The sequence below is a fragment of the Pogoniulus pusillus genome, chromosome 24 (assembly GCF_015220805.1).
Source record: "Pogoniulus pusillus isolate bPogPus1 chromosome 24, bPogPus1.pri, whole genome shotgun sequence".
Taxonomy (NCBI): Eukaryota; Metazoa; Chordata; class Aves; order Piciformes; family Lybiidae; genus Pogoniulus; species Pogoniulus pusillus.
The window spans coordinates 3,803,911-3,827,121 of NC_087287.1; the positions used below are offsets into that span (position 1 = coordinate 3,803,911).

The following is a 23,211-nucleotide window of genomic DNA, read 5'->3' on the forward strand; positions in this document are numbered from 1 at the left end:
GCGTTCCTCTTCTGGCTCAGTTATCTCAAGCAGGCAACTTCCTCAGCCTCCTCCTGCAAAGCCTTGCCCCTCTTTTTAAAATTCATGTCCAGAAAACACAAACCAGACCCAAGAGAATCAGAGAATCAGGCAGGCTGGAAGAGAGCTCCAGGCTCAGCCAGTCCAACCTAGCACCCAGCCCTGCCCAACCAACCAGCCCATGGCACTAAGTGCCCCAGCCAGGCTTGGCTGCAACACCTCCAGCCACAGCCACTCCACCACCTCCCTGGGCAGCCCATTCCAATGCCAATCACTCTGACAACAACTTCCTAACAACATCCAGCCTAGACCTGCCCTAGCACAGCTTCAGGCTGTGTCCCCTTATTCTGTTGCTGCTTGCCTGGCAGCAGAGCCCAACCCCACCTGGCTACAGCCTCCCTGCAGGCAGCAATGAGCTCTGCCTTGAGCCTCCTCTGCTGCAGGCTGCACACCCCCAGCTCCCTCAGCCTCTCCTCACAGGGCTCTGCTCCAGGCCCCTCACCAGCCTTGCTGCCCTTCTCTCAACACCTTCCAGTACCTCAACATCTCTCTTCAGTTCAGCAGCCCAAGGGGTGGCCTGAGCAGTGCTGAGCACAGGGGTGGGCACAAGAACCTCCCTTGTCCTGCTGCCCACACTGCTCCTGAGCCAGCCCAGGATGCCATTGGCTCTGCTGCCCACCTGGGCACTGCTGTCTCCTCTTCAGCTCCTCTCTCCCAGCACCCTCAGCTCCCTCTCTGCCTGCCTGCTCTCTGCCACTCTGGCCCCAGCCTGCAGTGCTGCTTGGGGTTGTTGTGGCAAAAAAAAAAATCCATTGCAATTTTCTCAGAGCTCCTTCCACAAAGCAGCCCCAAGGGTAACAGTGGGAGGGGCTCATCTTCAGAGCTGAAAAAGTGATACTTGTGTTCACATCTTCATTTGGAGTTGTGCTGTGGCAGCCTTCCTGCAGGATCCCTTCAGGCACTGGCAGCAGCTCTCAGGTGCCCCTGGAGCCTTCTCCTCTGCAGGCTGCACACCCCCAGCTGCCTCAGCCTGTGCTCACAGCAGAGCTGCTCCAGCCCTTGCAGCATCTCTGTGGCCTGCTCTGGCCTCACTCCAGCAGCTCTGTGCCTTCCTTCTGCTGGGGACAGCAGAGCTGGAGGCAGGATTGGAGGTGAGCTCTGAGCAGAGCCAAGGGGCAGGACTGGAGGTGAGCTCTGAGCAGAGCCAAGGGGCAGGATGCCCTTTCTTCCCTTGCTGCCCATGCTCCTCTCTCAATCACTGGCACAGGCTGCCCAGGCAGGTGGCTGAATCTCCATCCCTGCAAGTGATTGAAAGAGGAAGAGATGTGGTGCTGAGGGCCATGGTTCAGCACCAGCCTTGACAGTCAGGGAATGGTTGGATTGGATGTTCCTAAAGGGCTTTTCCAAACAAAACAGCTCAGTGATTCTGTGGTCAGTGACCACTGCTGGCCTATGAAGAGGAGGGAGCAGAAGTCTGCCCATGGTCCATTGTCACAACAGAAAGATGTCCTACAACAGCTCCTAACAATGATTCTGCAGTGGTCTTCAGACATAGCTTCATCCCTCCAGAGACCTGGCTACAAGAGCCACAGTCAAAGCACATCAGATAGAGCCACAATTCCCAGATGCCTCAAGAGAGAGATTACTTCAGTTCCTAAAAATCCCCATCCTGGGTAGCTTGGCAGAGTCCTTGGGTGCAGAATGCCTGCCACCTGCATCACCAGTGCCACTGCAGTGTGCCAGGCAGCTCTTCTCAACTCCCTTCTTCAAGGTTCACCCTGGCAGTGGCAGCCCCAGCCCCAGCAAGCACTCCCAGAGCAGAAAAGCCAAGCTCCTACCTGCTTTGCACGTTCTGCCATCAGCCTCCAGCTGCACACCAGTGGGACAGGCACAGCTGTAGAAGGGGTCCCTGGGAGACAGCAGGCACAGATGGGAGCAGCCTCCATTGTTGTCCTCACAGGGAGTGTGAACTTCAAGAGACCAGAGATGCAGATTTACATTCCTCTAGAACCTCTAAAGCTCCCTTTGCTCCCCAAGAAATAGCAAATGCCAGAGGACTGCCAGGGGACAAGGGGACCACAAAATTAAGTCTTTGTTGCCTTCCAGGGGCACCTCAATGGAGATCCATGTAGAATCTGGTTCAGGAAGAGCTGACAGCTCAGCTCATCCTCACTGCACAGCTCTGCCACTGACTCCAAAGCTGGGCACAGCCAGGAGCTTGCCATAGCAGCTGCTGGGGGGGTGCCAGATGTGCTAAGGAACATGGAATGGGAAACAAGGCTTGGAGGATGCTGATGGGAGAGCAATCACTTCCATGAGAGGAAGGGGAAAAGAACAACTTGTGCCATGTGGGCAGCAGGGCAGGAGAGGGCATCCTGCCCCTTGGCTCTGCTCTGCTCAGACTTCACCTCCAATCCTGCCTCCAGCTCTGCTGTCCCCAGCAGAAGGAGGGCACAGAGCTGCTGGAGTGAGGCCAGAGCAGGCCACAGAGATGCTGCAAGGGCTGAAGCAGCTCTGCTGTGAGCACAGGCTGAGGCAGCTGGGGGTGTGCAGCCTACAGAGGAGAAGGCAGGATTGGAGGTGAGGTCAGAGCAGAGCCAAGGAGCAGGATGCCCTCTCCTGCCCTGCTGCCCACACTGCTCTGGCTGCAGCCCAGCACACAGCTGCCTGCTGGGCTGCAGGAGGGCACTGCTGGCTCCTGGGGAGCTGCTCAGCACCCAACACCCCCAAGGCTTTTCCTTCAGAGCTGCTCCCAACCCACTCTGCACCCAACCTGGATTTGTGCCTTGAGAAACCACAGAACCCCCCTTAACCAGCTGGCACAGGGAATCACCTGCATGGAGCCAGCCTCATTCAGCTCTCACTTCTCTACACCTCCCTCCTTTGAAGGAGGAGGAGACAAAGAGCAACCAGAAGCACTTCTGTCTGTCATAAAGAAGCTCAGAATTAAGTCACTTCCACAGTGAAACATCCATCAGGAACCTTGTACACAGTAAAGAGAAGCATGAGAATGTCTGGGGTGCAAAAATCACCTCAGGATTTGATGAGGTGACAGATTGTGTGAATGCTCAGCACTTGTTCCTTCAGTTGGCTTCACATCAATGAAGTCAAAAAGATGCCAGGTGAGGCTTTAGGCTTTTTTTTTGTATCCCCAATCAAAGAATCCACATCAGAAAATGTCACTGAAGTTTCAGAGATTGCACTGAGTTGGAAGGGACAAAATTGTGTCTGTTAGGGGAGAACATTCACAGCTTCATGCACTGCATGGGGTTGGAAGGGACCCCCCCCAAGGGCATCCTGCTCAACCCCCCTGCAGGCAGCAGGGACACCTCCAGCCAGAGCAGGCTGCACAGGCACACAGCAAGGCTCAGCTTGAATGGCTCCAGGGATGGGGGCCAAAGCACCTCTGCCCACCCTCACTCTGCACAGCTTCCTCCTCAGCTCCAACCTAACTCTGCCCTGCTGCAGTTTATAGCTTCATAGAATGGGTTGGGTTGGAAGGGACCTCAAAGTTCAGCCAGTTCCAACCTCCTGCCACGAGCAGGGACACCTCCCACCAGCACAGGTTACTCAAGGCCTCATCCAGCCCAGCCCTGAACACCTCCAGGGAGGTTGTGGAGCATAGAGTCACAGAATGTGATCAAAGATCACATTCTGTGACTCTGTGCTCCACAACCTCCCTGGGCAGCCTGTGCCAGTGGCTCCCCATCCTCACTTCACTCTCAGCTTCAAATTCCAGAGTGGATTTTTCAACCAGCTGAGTGCTCAGTGAGCTCAGCCCAGTTCAGGCTGCAACTTTCAGAGGAAGGGTTAGCAGTTGGACACTTTCAGCTCTTGCAACCAACCCCTGGGCAAACACCCAAAGCCTTTCTGCATCAGAGTCACCAATTTATGATCAATGTGTTTCAGGTAGGTCAGTAAAAGCTCTGCAGAGAGCTTCAGGGCAGTGACACATACAGTATGGTTGTCTGTCCGGGCTGAGGACCTGGATGTCCATGGGGGAGTAGAGGGCAGACAAAATTTCCCTCCTCTTCTCTCCTGTCCTCTTGTTACAGGCGTGGATGGAGCGCGTCTGCCAGTCGGTCCAGTACAGCGTGTCCCCAGCCAAGGTCAGAGCAAAGGGGTGGGTCAGGCTGCCCTCCACCACCTTTTGCCTGCAAGAGAGAAAGCAGAAGGATTAGGAATGTGTTGCTGCTTCTGGTTACCCTGCAGAGCTTACATAGTGGAACTGAGGCCTCCTGAGGAATTCAGTGGAGCAAAGGATTGAAGTGCTGAATGACAAACCAGACTTTGCCCCCACCCAGAGCAGTGAGGACACAAACACTCTGGGCTTTACAGCAGCAGCAGGTGCTCAAGGTCAGCTTGGATGGAGCCTTGAGCAATCTGGTTCACAAGTTCACAGGATGTCAGGGGTTGGAAGGGGCCCAAGGGATCACTGAGTCATAGCATCAAGCAGGTTGGAAGAAAGCTCCAAGCTCATCCAGTCCAACCCAGCACCCAACCCTATCCAATCAATCAGACCATGGCACTAAGTGTCTCATCCAGGCTTGTCTTGAAAACCTCAGCCTTTTTAACAATGGCTTGGATATTTCCCCTCTTCCAGTCTCCAGGGACTTCACCTGGCTGCCAGGACTTCCCCAGCATCATGGAGAGGGGCTTCGAGTGCTGGCACTCTGCTGCTACACCTCCTTTGCCTGATCAGCTTTGACAGACAGGTTCTGTGAGTGGTTCATGGATCAACCAGGGTGGTATAGAGAGCTCCAAGCTCAGCCAGCCCAACCTAGCACCCAGCCCTCCAAGCTCATCCAGCCCAACCTAGCACCCAGCCCTGCCCAGTCAACCAGACCATGGCACTAAGTGCCCCATCCAGGCTTGGCTTCAACACCTCCAGCCACAGCCTGTCCACCACCTCCCTGGGCAGCCCATTCCAATGCCAATCACTCTCTCTGACAACAGCTTCCTCCTAGCATCCAGCCTGGACCTGCCCTGGCACAGCCTGAGGCTGTGTCCCCTTGTTCTGTTCCTGGCTTCCTGGCAGCAGAGCCCAACCCCACCTGGCTACAGCCTCCCTGCAGGTAGTTGTAGGCAGCAGTGAGGTCACCCCTGAGCCTCCTGTTCTCCAGCGCCCTCAGTCTCTCCTCACAGGGCTGTGCTCCAGGCCCCTCATCATCTTTACCTCCCTTTTAAGAGCAGTTTTCTGGGAGGGAAGCTGCTTCACCCTTCCAGGCTGTTAACAACTGCAGTTTAAACCCCAAGGAACTCTGGGCACAGCTTTGGATTGCTGAAAACACCTCCAGAGAGAAGCAATCCCTGACACCACCATCAGGACAGCAGGAGACATACCTGAAGGAACCATCCAGGTTTGCCCTGTGGATGAAGCTGAGCTTGGCATCAGCCCAGTAAAGCTTCTGCTCGTCCAGGTCGATGGTGAGGCCATTGGGCCAGTAGATGTCGGAGTCGACGATGATCTTGCGCGCACTGCTGTCCATGCCAGCGCGCTCGATGCGGGGGGTCTCGCCCCAGTCCGTCCAGTACATGTACCTGGGAGAGACCAGAGCTGGCATAGAGTCACAGAAGCATAGACTCAAGCAGGTGGGAAGAGAGCTCCAAGCTCAGCCAGCCCAGCCTAGCACCCAGCCCTGCCCAACCAACCACACCATGGCACTAAGTGCCCCAGCCAGGCTTGGCTGCAACACCTCCTGCCACGGCCACTCCACCACCTCCCTGGGCAGCCCATTCCAATGCCAATCACTCTCTCTGACAACAACTTCCTAACAACATCCAGCCTAGACCTGCCCTGCCACAGCTTCAGGCTGTGTCCCCTTCTGCTGCTGCTGGCTGCCTGGCAGCAGAGCCCAACCCCACCTGGCTACAGCCTCCCTGCAGGCAGCTGCAGGCAGCAATGAGCTCTGCCCTAAGCCTCCTCTGCTGCAGGCTGCACACCCCCAGCTCCCTCATTGTTTGGTTCTGTGCAGCCCTGCAGGGCTCTTGCTTAGCCACAGCTCTCAGCCTGCATTATCCCAGGTGCTCAGACCCCCTCGAGCAGTCAGCAGGAGCTGTGCAACCCTGGCACTAACCACACAGGAAGGAACCCAACATGCATGGTGAGCACTGTGGAGGGCAGCACAGCTCTGTGGCTTCAGTGAAAGAAAGTTGCCCACTTTGGGAGCATAGAGGGGACCATATCTGTACCTGCTGCCACGTTCTCCAGCAGGATGCTCTTTCCTGTGCAGCAGAAGGTGCTGCTGGAAGCTGCCTCTGCTGCTGCTGAGGCCGTGACTGCGGCCAAGGGGAGCAGGCAGCTGTGCAGCTATGCCCTGCACATGACACTCTCAGCTCCCTAAGCCCTGAAACTGCTCTGATCTCCATGGACACACTGCACTTCCAGGGCATTCCCAGGACCTGTCCAGCCCGTTCTGATGGCAGCACCAGAGACAGCACCGGCTTCTTTGTGCCACTGAAGAGGGGAATGCTGGATTCAAAACACAGACACACAGACAGGACTGGCTTCTACCACCATACACACACTGCAGTTTGCCAGGTGAGAACAGGGAGTTTTCTACCTGCAGAGGTGAAGCTTCCAGGCAGAACTCCTCAGGATGCTGAGGCAGCTGACCTCAGAGTGGCTGCAGTGGAGCCACGTCCCCAGCTGCCTCCCCCAGAGCAGCTGAGCTGCAGCAAGCAGGACAGACTGACAGCAGCAGGCAGAACTGAGCTACCCCAGCTCACAGCAAACCCCTCAATGTCAATTGCCACCCATTTTGGTTTCCCCTAGCAAGTCAGGCTGTAATTTGTGGCAGAGGGGAAGCAGCTATTGACAAACAGGAGAAGCCAGAGAAGGGCAGACATAAAAGATGCTGCTCTGCTGTACCAGCTGCTGCCCCACACCTGGAAAGTGAGCAGCACAAGGATTGCTCTTTGGTCAGGCCAGAGCAGCTCACCTGCACTAACCTGAAGGAGCCACAGGACACACAGAATGTTCCATTCCAGCCCAACCCATTCCATGTATCCATGAATGCCCAGAGGCAGCTGTCCTGCCTCACAGTCTGCACCTACCCAATGCCTCCAGCACACCTGATCAGTCCCCATGCAAACAGCAGATGCCTGTGGTTGGGGCTTCATGGGCACAGCACAAAGCTCAGAGCAGCTTCTCAGAGGAAAAGAAATCCTCCTGTGCACCCACTTTGTATTGTGAGGGACTGATTCCAATTAACCTTAATTAACAGGGTGAAAGCTGTGAAGATTGCCCAGCTCAGGGGGAACTGACAGATGATTCCCAACTGAGCACTGGGGAATACTTGGCCCAGCAAAACTCAGGGCAGCATGCAGAGAATGTGAGCCCAGCACTGCCTGTGCTAGCAAGCTCCCTGCTGGAAAGACAGACTCTAAAACACAGCAGCAGAGAGCCTCAGCCCCTGCCTGGGGAGCTCTGTGTTGGGCTGATCCGGGTGGTGCCTGTCAACGTAAATCACTCGGTTTTAAATAGCCCTGGGCCATGGGACAGGAGAGCAACTGCTAGGGGCTAAAATTACCAGCCCTAGGGCTCGGTGCAGTGCTCAGGAGATGCTGCATGCTCCCATGCCAGCAGCACTGCAACAGCGTCCTACAGGGTAGCAGCATGAAGCACAGACTCACAGAAGCCAGCCACTTGGCAGAGCACTGCAAGCTCCTCCAGCCCAGCACTGCAGGCTCAGCACCAAACCATGGCCCTCAGCACCCCAAGCTCCTCCAGCCCAGCCCTGCACCCAGCACTGCAGGCTCAGCACCAAACCATGGCCCTCAGCACCCCAAGCTCCTCCAGCCCAGCCCTGCACCCAGCACTGCAGGCTCAACACCAAACCATGGCCCTCAGCACCCCAAGCTCCTCCAGCCCAGCCCTGCACCCAGCACCAAACCATGTCCTTCAACATCAGCTCTCCACCTCCAGAGGCTGCTGGAACACCTCCAGGGATGGGCACTGCTGCACTGCCCTGGGCAGCCTGGGCCAAGTTTTGAGAAGCCTTCCAGGGCAGAAATGTTTCCTTCTGTCCAGCCTGAGCCTCCCCTGCTGCAGCTTGGAACCACTTCCTCTGCTCCTGTCCCTTGGCACCATGCAGCAGAGGCTGCCCCCTCCTCACTCCAACCTCCCTGCAGGCAGCTGCAGACAGCAATGAGCTCTGCCCTGAGCCTCCTCTGCTGCAGGCTGCACACCCCCAGCTCCCTCAGCCTCTCCTCACAGGGCTCTGCTCCAGGCCCTTCTCCAGCCTCGCTGCCCTGCTCTGCACAGGCTGCAGCCCCTCAGTGTCCTCCTGCAGTGAGGGGCTCAGAGCTGAGCACAGGGGGATGGGCACCTCCTGGACCTGCTGCCCACCTGCTTCTCACCCAAGCCAGGCTGCCATTGGCTTTCTTGCCCACCTGGGCACTGCTGCCTCATGGGCACTGACTGCCAACCAACACCCCCAGCTGCCTCTCCAGGCTGCAGCTTTCCAACCACACACCCCAGGTCTGGAGCTCCCCATGGGCCTGCTGTGACCCAGGGGCAGGCTCTGGCCCTTGGCCTTGTTGAACTCCATCCAATGAGCCTTGGCCATAGCTCTCACCTATCCAGCCCCCACTGTAGAGCTCCCCTGCCCTCTAGCAGCTGGGCACAGCCACCCAGCTTGGTGCCACCTGCAGACTCGCTGAGGGTGCCTCAATGCCCTCACCCAGATCAGTAAGGACACTCTACAGAAGAAAATTACTTAGTTGGCTCCTAAAGAGGTATTGCAACAACCTAGAAACAACCCCCCTGGGAGCAGACCTCACTGCCAGACAGCTCTCACAAATCAAGCCCCTTTGGGAAGCCAAGCAGACAGCACAGAAGAAAGAGCAACCTCTTGGGCTACTTGATTGTGTTCTTCAGAGGTATTCAGTGTCCTGTCCCTCACTGGCTTTTAACCTTTAACTCCAGACTTTGCAGGCAGAAAGGAAGGGGGGCAGGGTGCAGATCAACTTCTAACCATCCTTTTGCAACAGCTGCACCGATTCTGGCCCTAAACTCTGCACTGTGCTGCACCAAAACAACCAGCAGCAACAAAGCAGAGCAAGAGCCAAAGCCTCATTAGGGAACAGATGTAAATGTGTGCTGCCTTCTGAGCACACAGCCACCAACAGCCCAGCCAGCCACACACTCACACAGTGCCAGGTCGGGAGGGACCCCAAGGACCATCTGCTGCAACCTCTCTGGCTGATGCTGCAGCTGCAGCCTGCCAGGCTGGGCCTCCAAACTGCCCAGTGCAGGGCACTGCACTGCTGCCCTTGGCAGATAATTCCAGTGTCCAGCTGTGCTCATGGGCAACATTTCCTTCTGGAGCCCAATGGCAACGTCCCCAGCACTGACTTGTCCCCATCCCCCCTTGTCTGCTCCATGGGACTCCTTGGCACAAGGGAGTCTACATCCTCCTGGCAGCCTCCCTTTGTGTCCTGCTCCACGGTGATAAGGTCTGCCCTGAGCCTTCTCTCCTCCAGGCTGCACAAACTCAGCTCTCAGCCTCTATTTCCTTTCTCAGAGCTGAGCAGAAGCAGCTCTCTGAGGAGAGCCTCCCCTCCACTGACTGCATCTCCCTCACCCTGGTTGTCTTCTCTCCTCCAGGCTGAACAGACTCAGCTCTCAGCCTCATATTTCCTTTTTCAGAGCTGAGCAGAAGCAGCTCTCTGAGGAGAGCCTCCCCCAACCTAGCTGCACTGATGCATCTCCCTCACCCTGGTTGTCTCTCCTCCAGGCTGCACAGACTCAGCTCTCAGCCTCTCCTCACAGGGCAGAGCCCTTCCAGCCCTCTGCTCATTCTCTGGACACTCTCCAGCCTGTCCACATCTCTCTTGTACAGCAGGGACCAAATCTGCAGGCAGAGCCCCAGGTGTGGGCTGACCAGCACCGAGCAGAGTGGGACAAGGACTTCTTTATCTCTGTTGGGGTTGCCCTTGGGGATGCAACCCAGCACCCTGTTGGCCTTCTTTGCTCATGCTGAGCCCTTCAGCCAGCACCCAGAGATACCAGGCTGGGAGCTGGCAGCACTCAGCTCCTGCTCTACCAGTAGGCATAGTGGCTCTCAGCTTCTCTCCCAGGCAGAAGGCAATTAAAGAACTGCAATTCAACTGCAAGCAGCCAGTTCCTGGGCTTTGGCACACACTTAATTAACACTTTGAATTAGAGCTTAAATGGTGCCTCAGTGCTGTCAGAAGAAGCCACCTTGACAAATAAACAGGTTTTAGAAGCTGGTAAACATCACCCCAGTGGGCTGCTTGTTTTTCATTCTCATTTCTGCCTGCTGAACCCATCTGAAAGCAGAAGCAAGATGAAGAGCACACTTACCCTCAGATTTGAAGCTGCAGGTCATTTCTTCTTTCCTGCTCCTCATCTGTGCAAAGCTCAGTGCTGGCCATGGCCTCCCAGGGCAGCCAAGCAGGAAGGCAGCAGAGACACAAGAAGCAGCAGCTAGCACTACCCAAACACCTTTTTCCCCCCCTCCTGAAACGCAGCAGGGTTGCCAAACTTACATAAGCTGCTCAGGCAAAAGGGGGCAGTTGCACAGCTGGTGGACACCAGCACAAACTGCTCCAGCTCCAGCAATGCTCTCAGTTTCTACAAGCCCAGGGCACAAACCAGGAGCTTACAGGAAATTGCTCTCAAGTTTAGATTCCTGCACATTTGCAGCTCACTTCCCTCAGCCAAGCTATGGAGTCAGAGCAGCTCATCTGCCAAATGCACCAGCCCCAGCTGCTTGCAGCAGGGATGAGAGCAGTACACTGCTTATCCAAACCACCTCCTTTTCCCTTCCCAAGCACTCAGCTTTAGGCCTGCATGCTGTTGGAGCCAGTCCAGAGGAGGCCACCAAGATGCTCAGAGAGCTGCAGCAGCTCTGCTCTGAGAACAGGCTACAAGAGTTGGGGCTCTGCAGCCTGGAGAAGAGAAGGCTTGGAGGAGACCTTGGAGACTAAATATCCATGACCAGCCTGGGCCAGAACACTTCAGCTGCTCTTCATTGCCCTCACTCAGCCACTTCTTGCACAGCTGAACCTCAAACTACCAAACACACTACCCCAAACTGCTTTGGCTTGGAAGGGACCTTCAAGATCATCCAGGACCTTCCACTAGCCCAGCGTGCTCAAGGTCTCATCCAACCTGGCTTTAAACACTGCCAGGCTAGGAGCCTCCACAACTGCTCTGGGCAACCTGCTCCAGGACCTCAGCACCTTCATGGGGAAGAAGCTTTCCCAGTTTGATGTGTGTCCAAGTTGTTATTTTCCCCCTTCCTCACCCACAAGTTGATGTGTTGAGCACAGCTCCAAATCTCATCACCACCTTACAGACTCAGTTCAGAAGCCACCAAAGAGCAGCACCTACATTTCTCTGCAGCCTGGAGAAGAGAAGGCCTCCAGGAGACCTTGGAGTGGCCTTCCAGCATCTGAAGGGGGCTACAGGAGGGCTGGGAGGGACTAATGACAAGATCTGGTAATGAGAGGAGGAGGAGGAATGGGTTTAAAGTGGCAGAGGGACATTGAAACTGGATGTTAAGAAGAAGTTGTTTGCAGTGAGGGTGGTGAGACACTGGCACTGGTTGCTCAGGGAGGTTGTGGAGCATAGAAGCACAGAATGGGATCTGGCTGATTGGGCAGGGCTGGGTGCTAGGTTGGGCTGGCTGAGCTTGGAGCTCTCTTCCAACCTGCTTCATTCTGTGACTCTGTGAAATGCTTATGGAAAGCCTGTCACTATCTGAAAACTGAAGAGCACTCCAAGTTTCTCCTGCATCAGGCTACTGACTGCACAGTATCTCAACAGCTTCCCAGCTCCCAGACAGCCTGAGGCACTGGACATGACTTGTGAGCAGCATCAGGGCTGAGTACCTCTCTCACATGCCAAGAGAACAGCTGTGCCACTGATTCTGAGTGTCTCAAATACATAACCAGAAGCTGCCAGACCATTTTATACCTGTGCCTAGACACACAGGATATAAACTGACCTCTAGCTTCCAAGGCAGCAAGCACAGAACCACAGAATGGCTCAGGTTGGAAGGGACCTTGGAGATCATCTGCTCCAGCCCCTGCCATGGGCAGGGACACCTCCCACCAGCACAGCTTGCTCAAGGCCTCATCCAGCCTGGCCTTGAACACCTCCAGGCAGGAGGCAGCCACAGCCTCCCTGGGCAGCCTGTGCCAGGCTCTCACCACCCTCACACTCAACAACTTCTGCCTCAGCTCCACTCTAACCCTGCTCTGCCTCAGCTCCAAACCATTGCCCCTTGGCCTGGCTCCAGACAGCCTCAGCAGAAGTCTCTCTGCAGCCTTCCTGCAGGATCCCTTCAGGCTCTGGCAGCAGCTCTCAGGTGCCCCTGAAGCCTTCTCCTCTGCAGGCTGCACACCCCCAGCTGCCTCAGCCTGTGCTCACAGCAGAGCTGCTCCAGCCCTGGGATCACCTCTGTGGCCTGCTCTGGCCTCACTCCAGCAGCTCTGTGCCCTCCTTCTGCTGTGGACAGCAGAGCTGGAGGCAGGATTGGAGGTGAGGTCTGAGCAGAGCAGAGCCAAGGGGCAGGATGCCCTCTCCTGCCCTGCTGCCCACATTGCTCTGGCTGCAGCCCAGCACACAGCTGCCTGCTGGGCTGCAGGAGGGCACTGCTGGCTCCTGGGCAGCTGCTCAGCACCCAACACCCCCAAGGCTTTTCCTTCAGGGCTGCTCCCAACCCACTCTGCACACAGCCTGGATTTGTGCCTGGGAGTAGTTTCTGAGGCTCATGTTCACCTCTGTCTCACAACTGTAGCACCCTCTGCATTTCTCTGCACAGCCTCCAGTGACAGTAAGGGCTGCTAAAAAGCATCACCTTCACCTATGCCATGTTTGATGTTTTCCTTACCCAGGACTTGCAACAGGCAGAGTTTTTTATTTGGTGTCCCCCTGCCTCTCAACTCTTCCAAAGCAGTTCAGATCAGATGGCAGCCTGCTAAAAGCACCATCACAGCCACTTACACCAAGACATTCCAAACCCCACTGCAGTGCAGCTCACACAGACCAGGCTCCAGCACACAGACCCCAAGGGCTTCAGCACAGAAAGCCACCAGGCTCAGCCTCCAGCACAGCAGGTGCTGCTGTGTGGGAGCAGCGTGCCAGGGAACCAGCAGCAAACTGCACTGCAGCTTTGTCTGAGCACTGCTGTAACCACAGCTCCGAGCTCTGTGGGAGCAGGGATGTGCTTGGGCTTTCTGGGATGCTGAGGAAACCACAGAATGGGAGGGTTTGGAAGGGATCTCCAGGGATCATCCAGACCAGCCCCCTGCCAGAGCAGGGTCACTCAAGGCAGGGCACATAAGAACACATCCAGATGGGTCTTGAAAGTCTCCAGAGGAGATTCCACAACCTCTCTGGGTAGCCTGCTCCATGCTCCTGCACCCTCACACCAAGGAACTGTCTCCACACGTTGAAGTGGAACTTCTTGGGTTGTAGCTTGTGCCTTGTCCTATCTCTGGGCACCACTGAGCAGAGCCTGGCACCTTCAGCTTGACCTGACTGTCTCCCAGTGCAGGATCAACCACAAACTCCTTTCAGATCTGTGGCTTCTCCTAAGCCCTGGCATGGACTCAGCAGCACTTTGCTGACTCTGTGACCCTCTCAGCTGCTACCAGATGTGCTGAAATGCAAAACCTACCTAACCAGCCTGCAGAGAGGAGGAAGGTGAAGAGTCCCCTGAGAGAAGAGCTGTGACAATGGTGACAGACTAGCGGCAAACCCCCTCACTGCTGCGGGTTCATGCACACAAGAGGCCTGCACCCCACTTCTCTTTTCCCCTCATCCTGGGGGTCAGTGCTGAAGAGCAGACCTTCAATCACCACCACAATGAATATGGGACCCAAAGTGCACAGCATCAGCCCTGTTTGTGCACAGGGACAGCAAATGGCACTTGTGAGACGTTGGGGAGCACTGAGGAGGGAAGGAGGAATCATGCAGAGGTCCAAGAGCACTCTGCCTTCCAGCACCTGTAGGGATCCTGCAGGGAGGCTGCACAGAGACTTTTGCTGAGGGGGTCCAGAGACAGGCTAAGGGGGAACACTTTGGAGCTGAGGCAGAGCAGCCTTTGAGAAGGGCTGAGGAAGCAGTTCTTTGGTATGATGGTAGTGAGACTCTGGAACAGGTTACCCAGGGAGGCTGTAGATGCCTCCTGCCTGGAAGTGTTCAAAGCCAGGTTGGATGAGGCCTTTAGCAACCAAGTCTAGTTGAAAGACGTCCCTGGCAGGGGTTGCAGTAGATGATCTCTGAGGTCTCTTTCAGTCTAAGCCACACTAAGGTTCTGTGGTCCAGCCTGCTCCATCATTGCTTCCTAACCTGATCACACAGCAGCACCTGGACTCTCTCACCTCCCAGCACTCAGCTTACAAACACCCTGATACAGCTTACAGAGCAAAGCAGGTAAGAATTCCCATCCTGCCCACTGCACACCTTGCTTTCTGCATCTGTGAGCCAGGCACCACACATCCAGGCAGGATAACAGCAAATAACACCACCACCACCACCACAGGCTGGGAAAGTTCATCACTTTGCAGCGGAGCAAGTGAGGCAATCCCACAGGTTGGCTGTTGGCACCCAAGAAGAGCTGCATCTTCCTTTCAGGCTCTGTCTCTGGGCTGCCACTTCTTGCCACGAAACATTTAAGCCCAAACACAGTTCAGCTTGAGAGAAATCCTGAGAGAACCCCCTCGGGCCAAGCAGAAGGAGAAGCACCACCACACTCAGCACACACCCGACAGCATACCCATTGAAGCATTGAAGTCAAATCAATATTTACCCATGAGCAGGATCCAAAGCTATTGCCCTGGGCTGATCAAGGTCTTGCCAGAAGAGGACTTTTCTAGATGTTCCATTCAGATTAGCTACTTCTATCCTATTGGTTTCAGAATCGGTCCAGTAAAGCTTTTTCCCAATCCAATCACAAGCCAGGCCATCCGGGGAAACCAGCCCAGAAATGATGACATTCTGCACCACGTTCCCAGTTTGGTTAATGTGTGTTTGCTTGATGGCTTCTTCACTCACATCTGTCCAGAACACGATGCCCTGGGCGTACTGGAAGTCGACGGCGGCGGCGTCCTCCAGCCCGCTCACCACCACCGTGGACTCCAGCTTGCTGCCGCCGGCGTCCACCAGCCGCACGTCCCTCCGGTTGGCGAAGAGCAGGAAGGGGGATGCTGCAAAGGGGGGGAAAAACACAGAGCTGAGTCAGTGCTTGGATGGGGGGCTGGGGGGCCAGACAGATGCTCCTCACCCCTCCCCAGCGCAGTGCGAAGAGAAGGCTCCAGGCGGCACTGGAAAGAATCGGAACTGGGAGCGCAGGTAGAGCTGATGCAAACAGGCAGGGCTGGAAGGGACCAGGAGGAGCAGCCGGTTCCAACCCCCTGCCATGCCCAGGGACACCCTACCCTAGAGCAGGCTGCACACAGCCTGAAGGAGAAGCCACAGAATTCACATGATGTTTCCTGGAGAGGGGGAAAGGTTGGAGAGTCAGGATTGGATTTTAAGGTTCTTTTGAATTGATTTCCCCTCAGCAAAAGGGAAATGAGCCTCAGCCAGCCTGACCCTGAACACCTCCAGCCATGGGCCTCAACCACCTCCCTGGGCAACCCAGTCCAGCCTCTCACCACTCTCCTGCTCAACAGCTTCCTCCTCACCTCCAGCCTCACTCTCCTCACTTCCAGCTTTGCTCCATTCCCCCCACTCCTGGCACTCCCTGATATCCTAAAAATTCCCTTCCCAGCCTTTTTGTAGCCCCCTTCAGATCCTGGCAGGCCACAAGAAGGTCACCTGGGAGCCTCCTCTGCTCCAGCCTGCACAGCCCCAACTCTTTCAGGCTGTGCTCACAGCAGAGCTGCTGCAGCCCTCACAACTCCAGCCAACTCATGGCTACATACACCAGCACAGACACACACACAGTGCAGAGGCACATCCACAGGCTCACAGGATGCCAGGGCTTGGAAGAGACCCAAAGAGATCATAGAATCATAAAATCAACCAGGTTGGAAGAGACCTCCAAACTCATCCAGTCCAGCCTAGCACCCAGCCCTGTGCAATCAACTAGACCATAGAATCATGGAAGGGTTTAACTGTGCTGTTAAGGCTCCCTCAGCCTGGCCTCACAGGAGATGGGCACTGCCTGCAGCACCTTGGGGCCTCTGGGCTGAGCTCTCTGCAGCACTTCCCTGAGGTCCTTCTGGAACTGAGGAGCCCAAAACTGGACACAAGGAGAGGAACTGGCCTGAAATTGTGCCAGGGGAGAGTTAGGTTAGAGAGGAGGACAAATGTCTGTGGTGCAAGAGTGGTGAGGGCTTGGCAAAAGGCTGCCCAGGGAGGTGGCAGAGTCCCCATGGCTGGAGGTGCTGCAGCAAGCTGTGGCCATGGCACTTGGGGGCATGGTTTGATGCCCATGGTGGGGCTGGGTTGATGCTAGGACTGGATGATCTTGGAGGCCTTTTCCAACCCAAAGAGTTCTGTGATTCATGAAGTGCTTACACAGAGCAACCCAAACAGCTCCAAGCAGCCCCATCTGCACAAAGCCCAGGGTCAGCAGAGCAGCAAAGCCTTCTCTGACAGTTCTGAAGACAGTCAAGTGGGCTAGAGGTCATGGAAGGGTTGAAGTGTGCTGTTAAGGTCTTGGGAGCCTGCTGCACAACGTGAAATGAAGAGCTCACTTTAATAAGCATCCAAACTAAAATAGCCCTCCCAAATTACAGTCTGGGCAACAACTTGTGTTTTAAATATTATCTCAGTTCTCAACAGCAGAAAGGCACAGGAGCCCTCTGTGGTTAAGCCATCTGCCCTGCTGGACAGAGAGACATCAGCCCTGCAGCAGCCAATGCCCCAGACCACGAAAACATTCATTACCAAGGAGCAAAAACAACCTCTCCCCCAAGCCCTGCCCCGGGCACGCAGGATGGCAGGAAGCAAACACAGCACAACTCCTGCACCCAAGGCTGTGCAGCCCTCTGCAGGCTCCAAGAGAGGGTTTGCAGGCAGCAGGGATCAGCTACCTGTACCTACAAGCAGCCTGCACAGAGGCAGGGGCTTGCAGCCTGGGGTGCACGAGGAAGAGTATGGCCAGCAGGGCAAGGGAGGTTCTGCTGCCCCTCTGTTCAGCCTGAGTTACACCTCGTCTGGAACACTGACTCCAGGTCTGGCTCCCCGGTACTCACTGGAGAGCGTAATGGAGGCTATCAGGATGGGCTGCTCAGTTCAAGAGAGATGTTGAGGTGCTGGAAGGTGTTGAGAGAAGGGCAGCAAGGCTGGGGAGGGGCCTGGAGCAGAGCCCTGTGAGGAGAGGCTGAGGGAGCTGGGGGTGTGCAGCCTGCAGCAGAGGAGGCTCAGGGCAGAGCTCATTGCTGTCTGCAGCTGCCTGCAGGGAGGCTGTAGCCAGGTGGGGTTGGGCTCTGCTGCCAGGCAGCCAGCAGCAGAAGAAGGGGACACAGTCTCAAGCTGTGCCAGGGCAGGTCTAGGCTGGATGTTGTTAGGAAGTTCCTGGCAGAGAGAGTGATTGGCATTGGAATGGGCTGCCCAGGGAGGTGGTGGAGTGGCTGTGGCTGGAGGTGTTGCAGCCAAGCCTGGCTGGGGCACTTAGTGCCATGGTCTGGTTGGTTGGGCAGGGCTGGGTGCTAGGTTGGGCTGGCTGAGCTTGGAGCCCTCTTCCAGCCTGCCTGGTTCTGTGATTCTCTGATGAAGGGACTGGAGCAAGTACCTGGGGCTGGTTAGCTCAGAGAAGGCTCAGAGGGGATCTGCTCAGTGTCTACAGGTACCTGCAGGGTGCCTGCCAGGAGGATGCAGCAAGGCTCTACCAGTGACACTCAATGACAGGACAAGGAGCAATGGATGGCAACTCCATCACAGGCAGCTCCCCCTCACCATGAGGGGGACCTTGCTGGCTCTAAGGGTGCTGGAGCCCTGGAATGGGCTGCCCAGAGAGGTTGTGGAGTCTCCTGCTCTGAAGACTTTCCAAACCCTGGATATGTTGCTGTGTGCCCTGCCCTGGGTGGCTCTGATCTGGCAGGTGGGTTGGACTGGATGATCTCCAGAGGTCACTTCAAGCCCTCCCATGCTGTGATTGTGATCAATCAACTAGAGGATCCAGCTCCCCAGCACAGTGCTCCTCTCCTGCAGCTCTAAGTGCCTTGGACCTTTGACATGTGGCACAAGGCTCCTTCCAAGCCTTTAGGGAAGGAAATACTGCCACATGTTGTCACCCCCTTGGGCATTGTCCTAACCTTCCCCTGGCACAATTTCAGGCCAGTTCCTCTCCTTCCATCACCTGAGACCAGGCAGCAGAGCCCAACCCCAGCTCACTGCAGCCTCCTCTCAGGGAGCTGCAGAGAGCAATGAGCTCTGCCCTCAGCCTCCTCTTCTCCACACTGCACACCCCCAGCTCCCTCAGCTGCTGCTCCCCAGCCCTCTTCTCCAGACCCTTCCTCAGTTTTGGTGCCCTCAACGAGCTCCTCAATGTCCCTCTTGGAATGAGTGGGCCAAAACTGACCTGTGCTGGATGGAACAGCCTCCCAAAGGTGTAAATCTGCCACAATTTCATTCTGCCTTCCTCACTCTAGGACGAGGTCAGGCTGTTCTGAGAAGCTGCAGAGCTCCTTGTGAGAGTGGGGCTGAAATAGCTGTTGGCTAAGCTGAACAGTCCCCAGGTATGGCTTCTGTCCAGCTAACTCCTGCCTCAGTCAAGGAGTTTCATCCCTGTCTGGAAACTGAACACAAAGAGCAGTGGCCTGGACTCCCCAGACCATTGCACTGAGAATCACAGGGCACAGCCCAGGCTGGAAGGGACCTCAGAGCTCATCCACTCTGCACATCTTCAAGAGATGCTGCCTGCACCTCTGCAAACCTCCGTGCCAAGAGGAACCAGGATCAGGTCAGAGATCCTCTGCCTCTTTCCCAGCACCCTGGCAAGATCTGGAAGCCTCTCAAGGGCCAAGCAGTTCCAACACTGCCACAAAGGAGCCAGGGACTAGCTGGAAAGTTCTACTCCATGGCAGTGAGTAGCAGAGACTTGCCCTGGGGCTCCAGGCTGCCTCTTTGTAAGTGAGGCAAAGCCTTTCTGTGGCTAAACTTATCCAATGTCCTGATTCTCCTAAATGAATGAATTGCCCAGGAGCAGCCTTGGGAAGACTTTCCCCCCACTGAATTAGAACCCATTTGTATAGGGCCATGGGCAGGGCTCTCCAGAAGCAACATTAACTCCATCTGTTATAATTGCTGCCTCGTTAATTGCCCCAACTCAATCACACACACCAAGTGTGAAGCTTAGGATGGGCTCAGGCTGCCTGGGATGGCAACAAAATGTTGTCAGACTCTCCAAGAGCAGGCTCTGAACTCACTCATGGTTGTTTTGTGCTGTCTCCAGTTAGATCACCTCCCTCCAGCCTTCCCATAGCAGGAGCCCCAGAGGCTTGGATTCGGTGTGGCTAGCTGAGTGCAATCCATCTCTGCAGAGGCTGGGAGCAGGCTGTTTGTGTTGGAGAGGACTTTTCTCTGGGCACATTCTTCTAAAGGAGTGTTCCTCAAACCTTTCTGCCTTTTCCCACAGACCACCCATGAAGCAGGCCCTGTGAAATCCCCTCCTGCTGCAGCAGCCAATGGCTCTCTCAGCCTGCCCTTAGCAGCCCCGCAGCAGATCCTTAACTGGGTTACACGGCACAGCAGATTCCATCTCCTCCCGGCAGCTGCAGAGCAGGACAGCCAAGGCCAGCTTCACACAGACCACCGAGCAGCAGGCAGAACATGCTCAGAAGAGCTGCTGAAAAGCAGAACAAAGCCCAGAGTGTCAGCTGTGATGGGACATTTAGTCTGGAGAAGAGAAGGCTGAGAGGGGATTCAGTGCGTGTTTGTAAAGGTCGCAGAGCTGGGGGGCAGGAGGGGGGGACAGGCTCTGCTCACTGCTCCCTGGCACAGGACAAGCAGCAGTGGGTGGAAGCTGCAGCACAGGAGGTTCCAGCTCAACACAAGGGGGAACTTCTTGACTGTAAGGGTCCCAGAGCCCTGGCACAGGCTGCCCAGAGAGGTTGTGGAGTCTCCTTCTCTGGAGCCTTTCCAGCCCTGCCTGGATGTGTTCCTGTGTGCCCTCAGCTAGATTGTATGGTCCTGCTCTGGCAGGGGGGTTTGGACTCGATGATCCCCTTGGGGCCCTTCCAACCCCTAGCATCCTGTGGGCTGTGATCCTGTGAGACAGGCTCAGGATTTTGGCTGCTAAGTGCCTGCAGATGCAGGTCCTCTGCAGCAGGTGAAGGGACAGAGAGGAGCATCTCCCTCAGCAGCCTGTGATCCTGTGATCTGGGACTTAACTGAAACTGTGTCCACAGCTGCCATGTCCCTAAGTCATCTGGAGCAGAAACAGGTACTACTGATGCCATGAAACATGGCCAGAAGAAACTTGCTGTCCCTGTATAACTAACGACCATGTCAGAGGCTTTGACACAACCTTTGTAACCAAAACTGAGGGAGTTGAGTTGGGACAGTTCAGTCTGCAGAGGAGAAGGCTCCAAGGTGACCTTATGGTGGCCTTCCAGTATCTGAAGAGTGGTCCCTTCCAGCCCTGATGATGCTATTACAATCACAGCCTTTGTTTGTCCACGATCAAAGCATTACAAGCATTAAGAAACTCTCCTTGCAAGACAGAACTAAGACAGTGGTAAGAGCCTCAACAGGCTTTGTGCAGTCATTTCTCCTTGGTGGCAAGCAACAGGACTAGATGAAAGAGTTTCAAGCTGTGCCAGGGGAAGTTTAGGCTGGATGTTAGGAAATGTTTCTTCCCAGAGAGGGTTCTCAAACACTGGAATGGTCTGCCCAGGGCACTGGTGGAGTCACCATCCCTGGAGGTGTTGAAAGCAGTGTGTGGAGCTGGTGCTCAGGGACATGGCTTAAAGAATCATAGAATAGAATCAGTCAGGGTTGGAAGGGAGCACAAGGAGCAGCCAGTTCCAACCCCCCTGCCATGCCCAGGGACACCCTACCCTAGAGCAGGCTGCACACAGCCTCAGCCAGCCTGGCCTCAAACACCTCCAGCCATGGGGCCTCAACCACCTCCCTGGGCAACCCATTCCAGCCTCTCACCACTCTCATGCTCAACAACTTCCTCCTCACCTCCAGCCTCACTCTCCTCACCTCCAGCTTTGCTCCATTCCCCCCACTCCTGGCACTCCCTCACAGCCTCAAAAGTCCCTCCCCAGCTTCTTTGTAGCCCCCTTCAGATCCTGGCAGGCCACAAGAAGGTCACCTGGGAGCCTCCTCTGCTCCAGCCTGCACAGCCCCAACTCTTTCAGGCTGTGCTCACAGCAGAGCTGCTGCAGCCTCTCAGCATCCTCCTGGCCCTGCTCTGGACACTCTCCAGCATCTCCACAGCCCTCTTGTCCCAGGGGCTCCAGAGCTGGATGCAGCACTCCAGGTGGGGTCTCAGCAGAGCACAGCAGAGGGGCAGAATCCCCTCCCTGGCCCTGCTGGCCACACTTCTGCTGCTGCAGCCCAGGCTCTGGTTGCTCTCTGGGCTGCAAGTGCACACTGCTGGCTGCTGCTGAGCTTCTCCTCCAGCAGCACCCCCAAGTCCCTCTCCTCAGGGCTGCTCTCCAGCCACTCACTGCCCAGCCTGGAGTTGTGCTTGGCATTGTCCCGACCCAGCTGCAGGACCTTGCACTTGGTCTTGTTGAACCTCCTGAGCTTGGCTTGTGCCCACCTCTGCAGCCTGGCCAGGTCCCTCTGGATGCATCCCTGCCCTCCAGCCTGGCTGCAGTACCACACAGCTTGGTGTGGGCAGCAAACTTGCTGAGGCTGCACTCAGTGCCTCTGTCCATGGCACCCACAAAGATGCTGAACAAGACTGGTCCAGGACTGATTCCTGAGGGACTCCACTTGTCCCTGGCCTCCACCTGGCCATGGAGCCCTTGACAGCCACTCTTTGATTGACCCTAAGCTGGGTCACAGGCTGGACATGGATGATCTTTGAGGTCTCTTCCAACCTGTGATTCTGTGAGGCTGCTGAGACCCTCATGGGACAATCCAGGGCAGCTCCTAGCCCATGTCCCTGGAGGAGAGCACAGCTCCAGCAGGGCACGAAGCACTTCTCAGCCCAGGCTGCTCTCTCAGAAGCCAGCTCTGAAGGCTGTTGCAAAACTGGCTCTTGGCAAGCTCTCCCTGTGCAATGCACAACTGGTGCTCAGCCAAACACTTGTGAGGCCTCCAGCCCAGGCCAGCCCAACCAGCTAATGCTGAACAGACACCATCTCTGCAGCCCCAGCCCCCAGCTCCTCCCCACCTCAGGCTCTCACCCAAGTGTTTTACAGAGGTCCAGACAGCCCCAGGATGCTCCCCAGAGCAGAGGCCTGCTGCCCACAGCAGCTCACCTCACGCTGAGGACACTGTGAGTGCAGAAGCACACTGCACACAGCAGCCTGAGCACAACCAGCTGTCTGCTGGGGATTGAGGCATTTTGGCTCCAGACAGACAGACACCAGCAAGAAGACTGGAAAAACAGCACTTTGGAAAGGGCTCTTAAGCCCAGCATCCTCCAGCCTTAAAGGTCAACTCTTGAGCTGGCTGGGAAGCAGAACCTGCACTGAACTCCAGTGGAGGATAAACTGAGGAATTTTTGGTTGTGGTGGCCAAGGCTTACAAGGTCCACAGAAACCCCCAGCCTGAAGCAGCCACCAAACCCCACAGGAAGGGGCAGCTTTCCCACCTCTAAGAACACACAGGGAGCAGCACCTCGCAGCTCTGCTCCAGGAGGCTGCAATCCAAAGGAGGAACTGGAGAGATGAGGCAGATTCACTGGTGTCTGGCAGCCCAGAGCCAGCTGTGTGCTGGCTGCAGCCAGAGCAGGCAGAGCAGCAGCACAGGGAGGGGATTCTGCCCCTCCAATCTGCTCTGCTCACACCTCACCTGCAGCACTGCCTCCAGCTCTGGGAACCCAGCACAAGCAGCACCTGGAGCTGCTGGAGACATCCAGAGGAGGCCACCAAGATGATCAGAGGCTCAGCACCAAACCACAGCCCTCAGCACCAGCTCCACAGGCTGCTGGAACAACCCCCCAGGGATGGGCACTGCAGCACTGCCCTGGGCAGCCTGGGCCAAGCTTTGTGAAGCCTTCCAGGGCAAAAATGTTTTCTCTGTCCAGCCTGAGCCTCCCCTGCCACACCTTGGAACCACTTCCTCTGCTCCTGTCC

General features: G+C 56.0%; 1 protein-coding gene across 2 annotated transcripts in view; it reads right to left on the reverse strand.

Moving 5' to 3' along the window:
• Positions 1–23,211, reverse strand: part of LRP5 (LDL receptor related protein 5) — a 96,426-nt gene that overhangs the window by 52,179 nt on the left and 21,036 nt on the right. The window contains exons 2-5 of one of the 2 annotated variants that reach the window (XM_064163094.1): positions 14,808–15,204; positions 5,362–5,559; positions 3,976–4,172; positions 1,857–1,988 (exon numbers count right to left, since the gene is read on the reverse strand). In XM_064163094.1, coding sequence (XP_064019164.1) covers positions 1,857–1,988; positions 3,976–4,172; positions 5,362–5,559; positions 14,808–15,204 — 924 coding nt within the window. Of the gene's footprint in view, positions 1–1,856; positions 1,989–3,975; positions 4,173–5,361; positions 5,560–10,348; positions 10,439–14,807; positions 15,205–23,211 lie in introns of those variants that run through there. The other variant, XM_064163096.1, reaches the window with a different exon arrangement.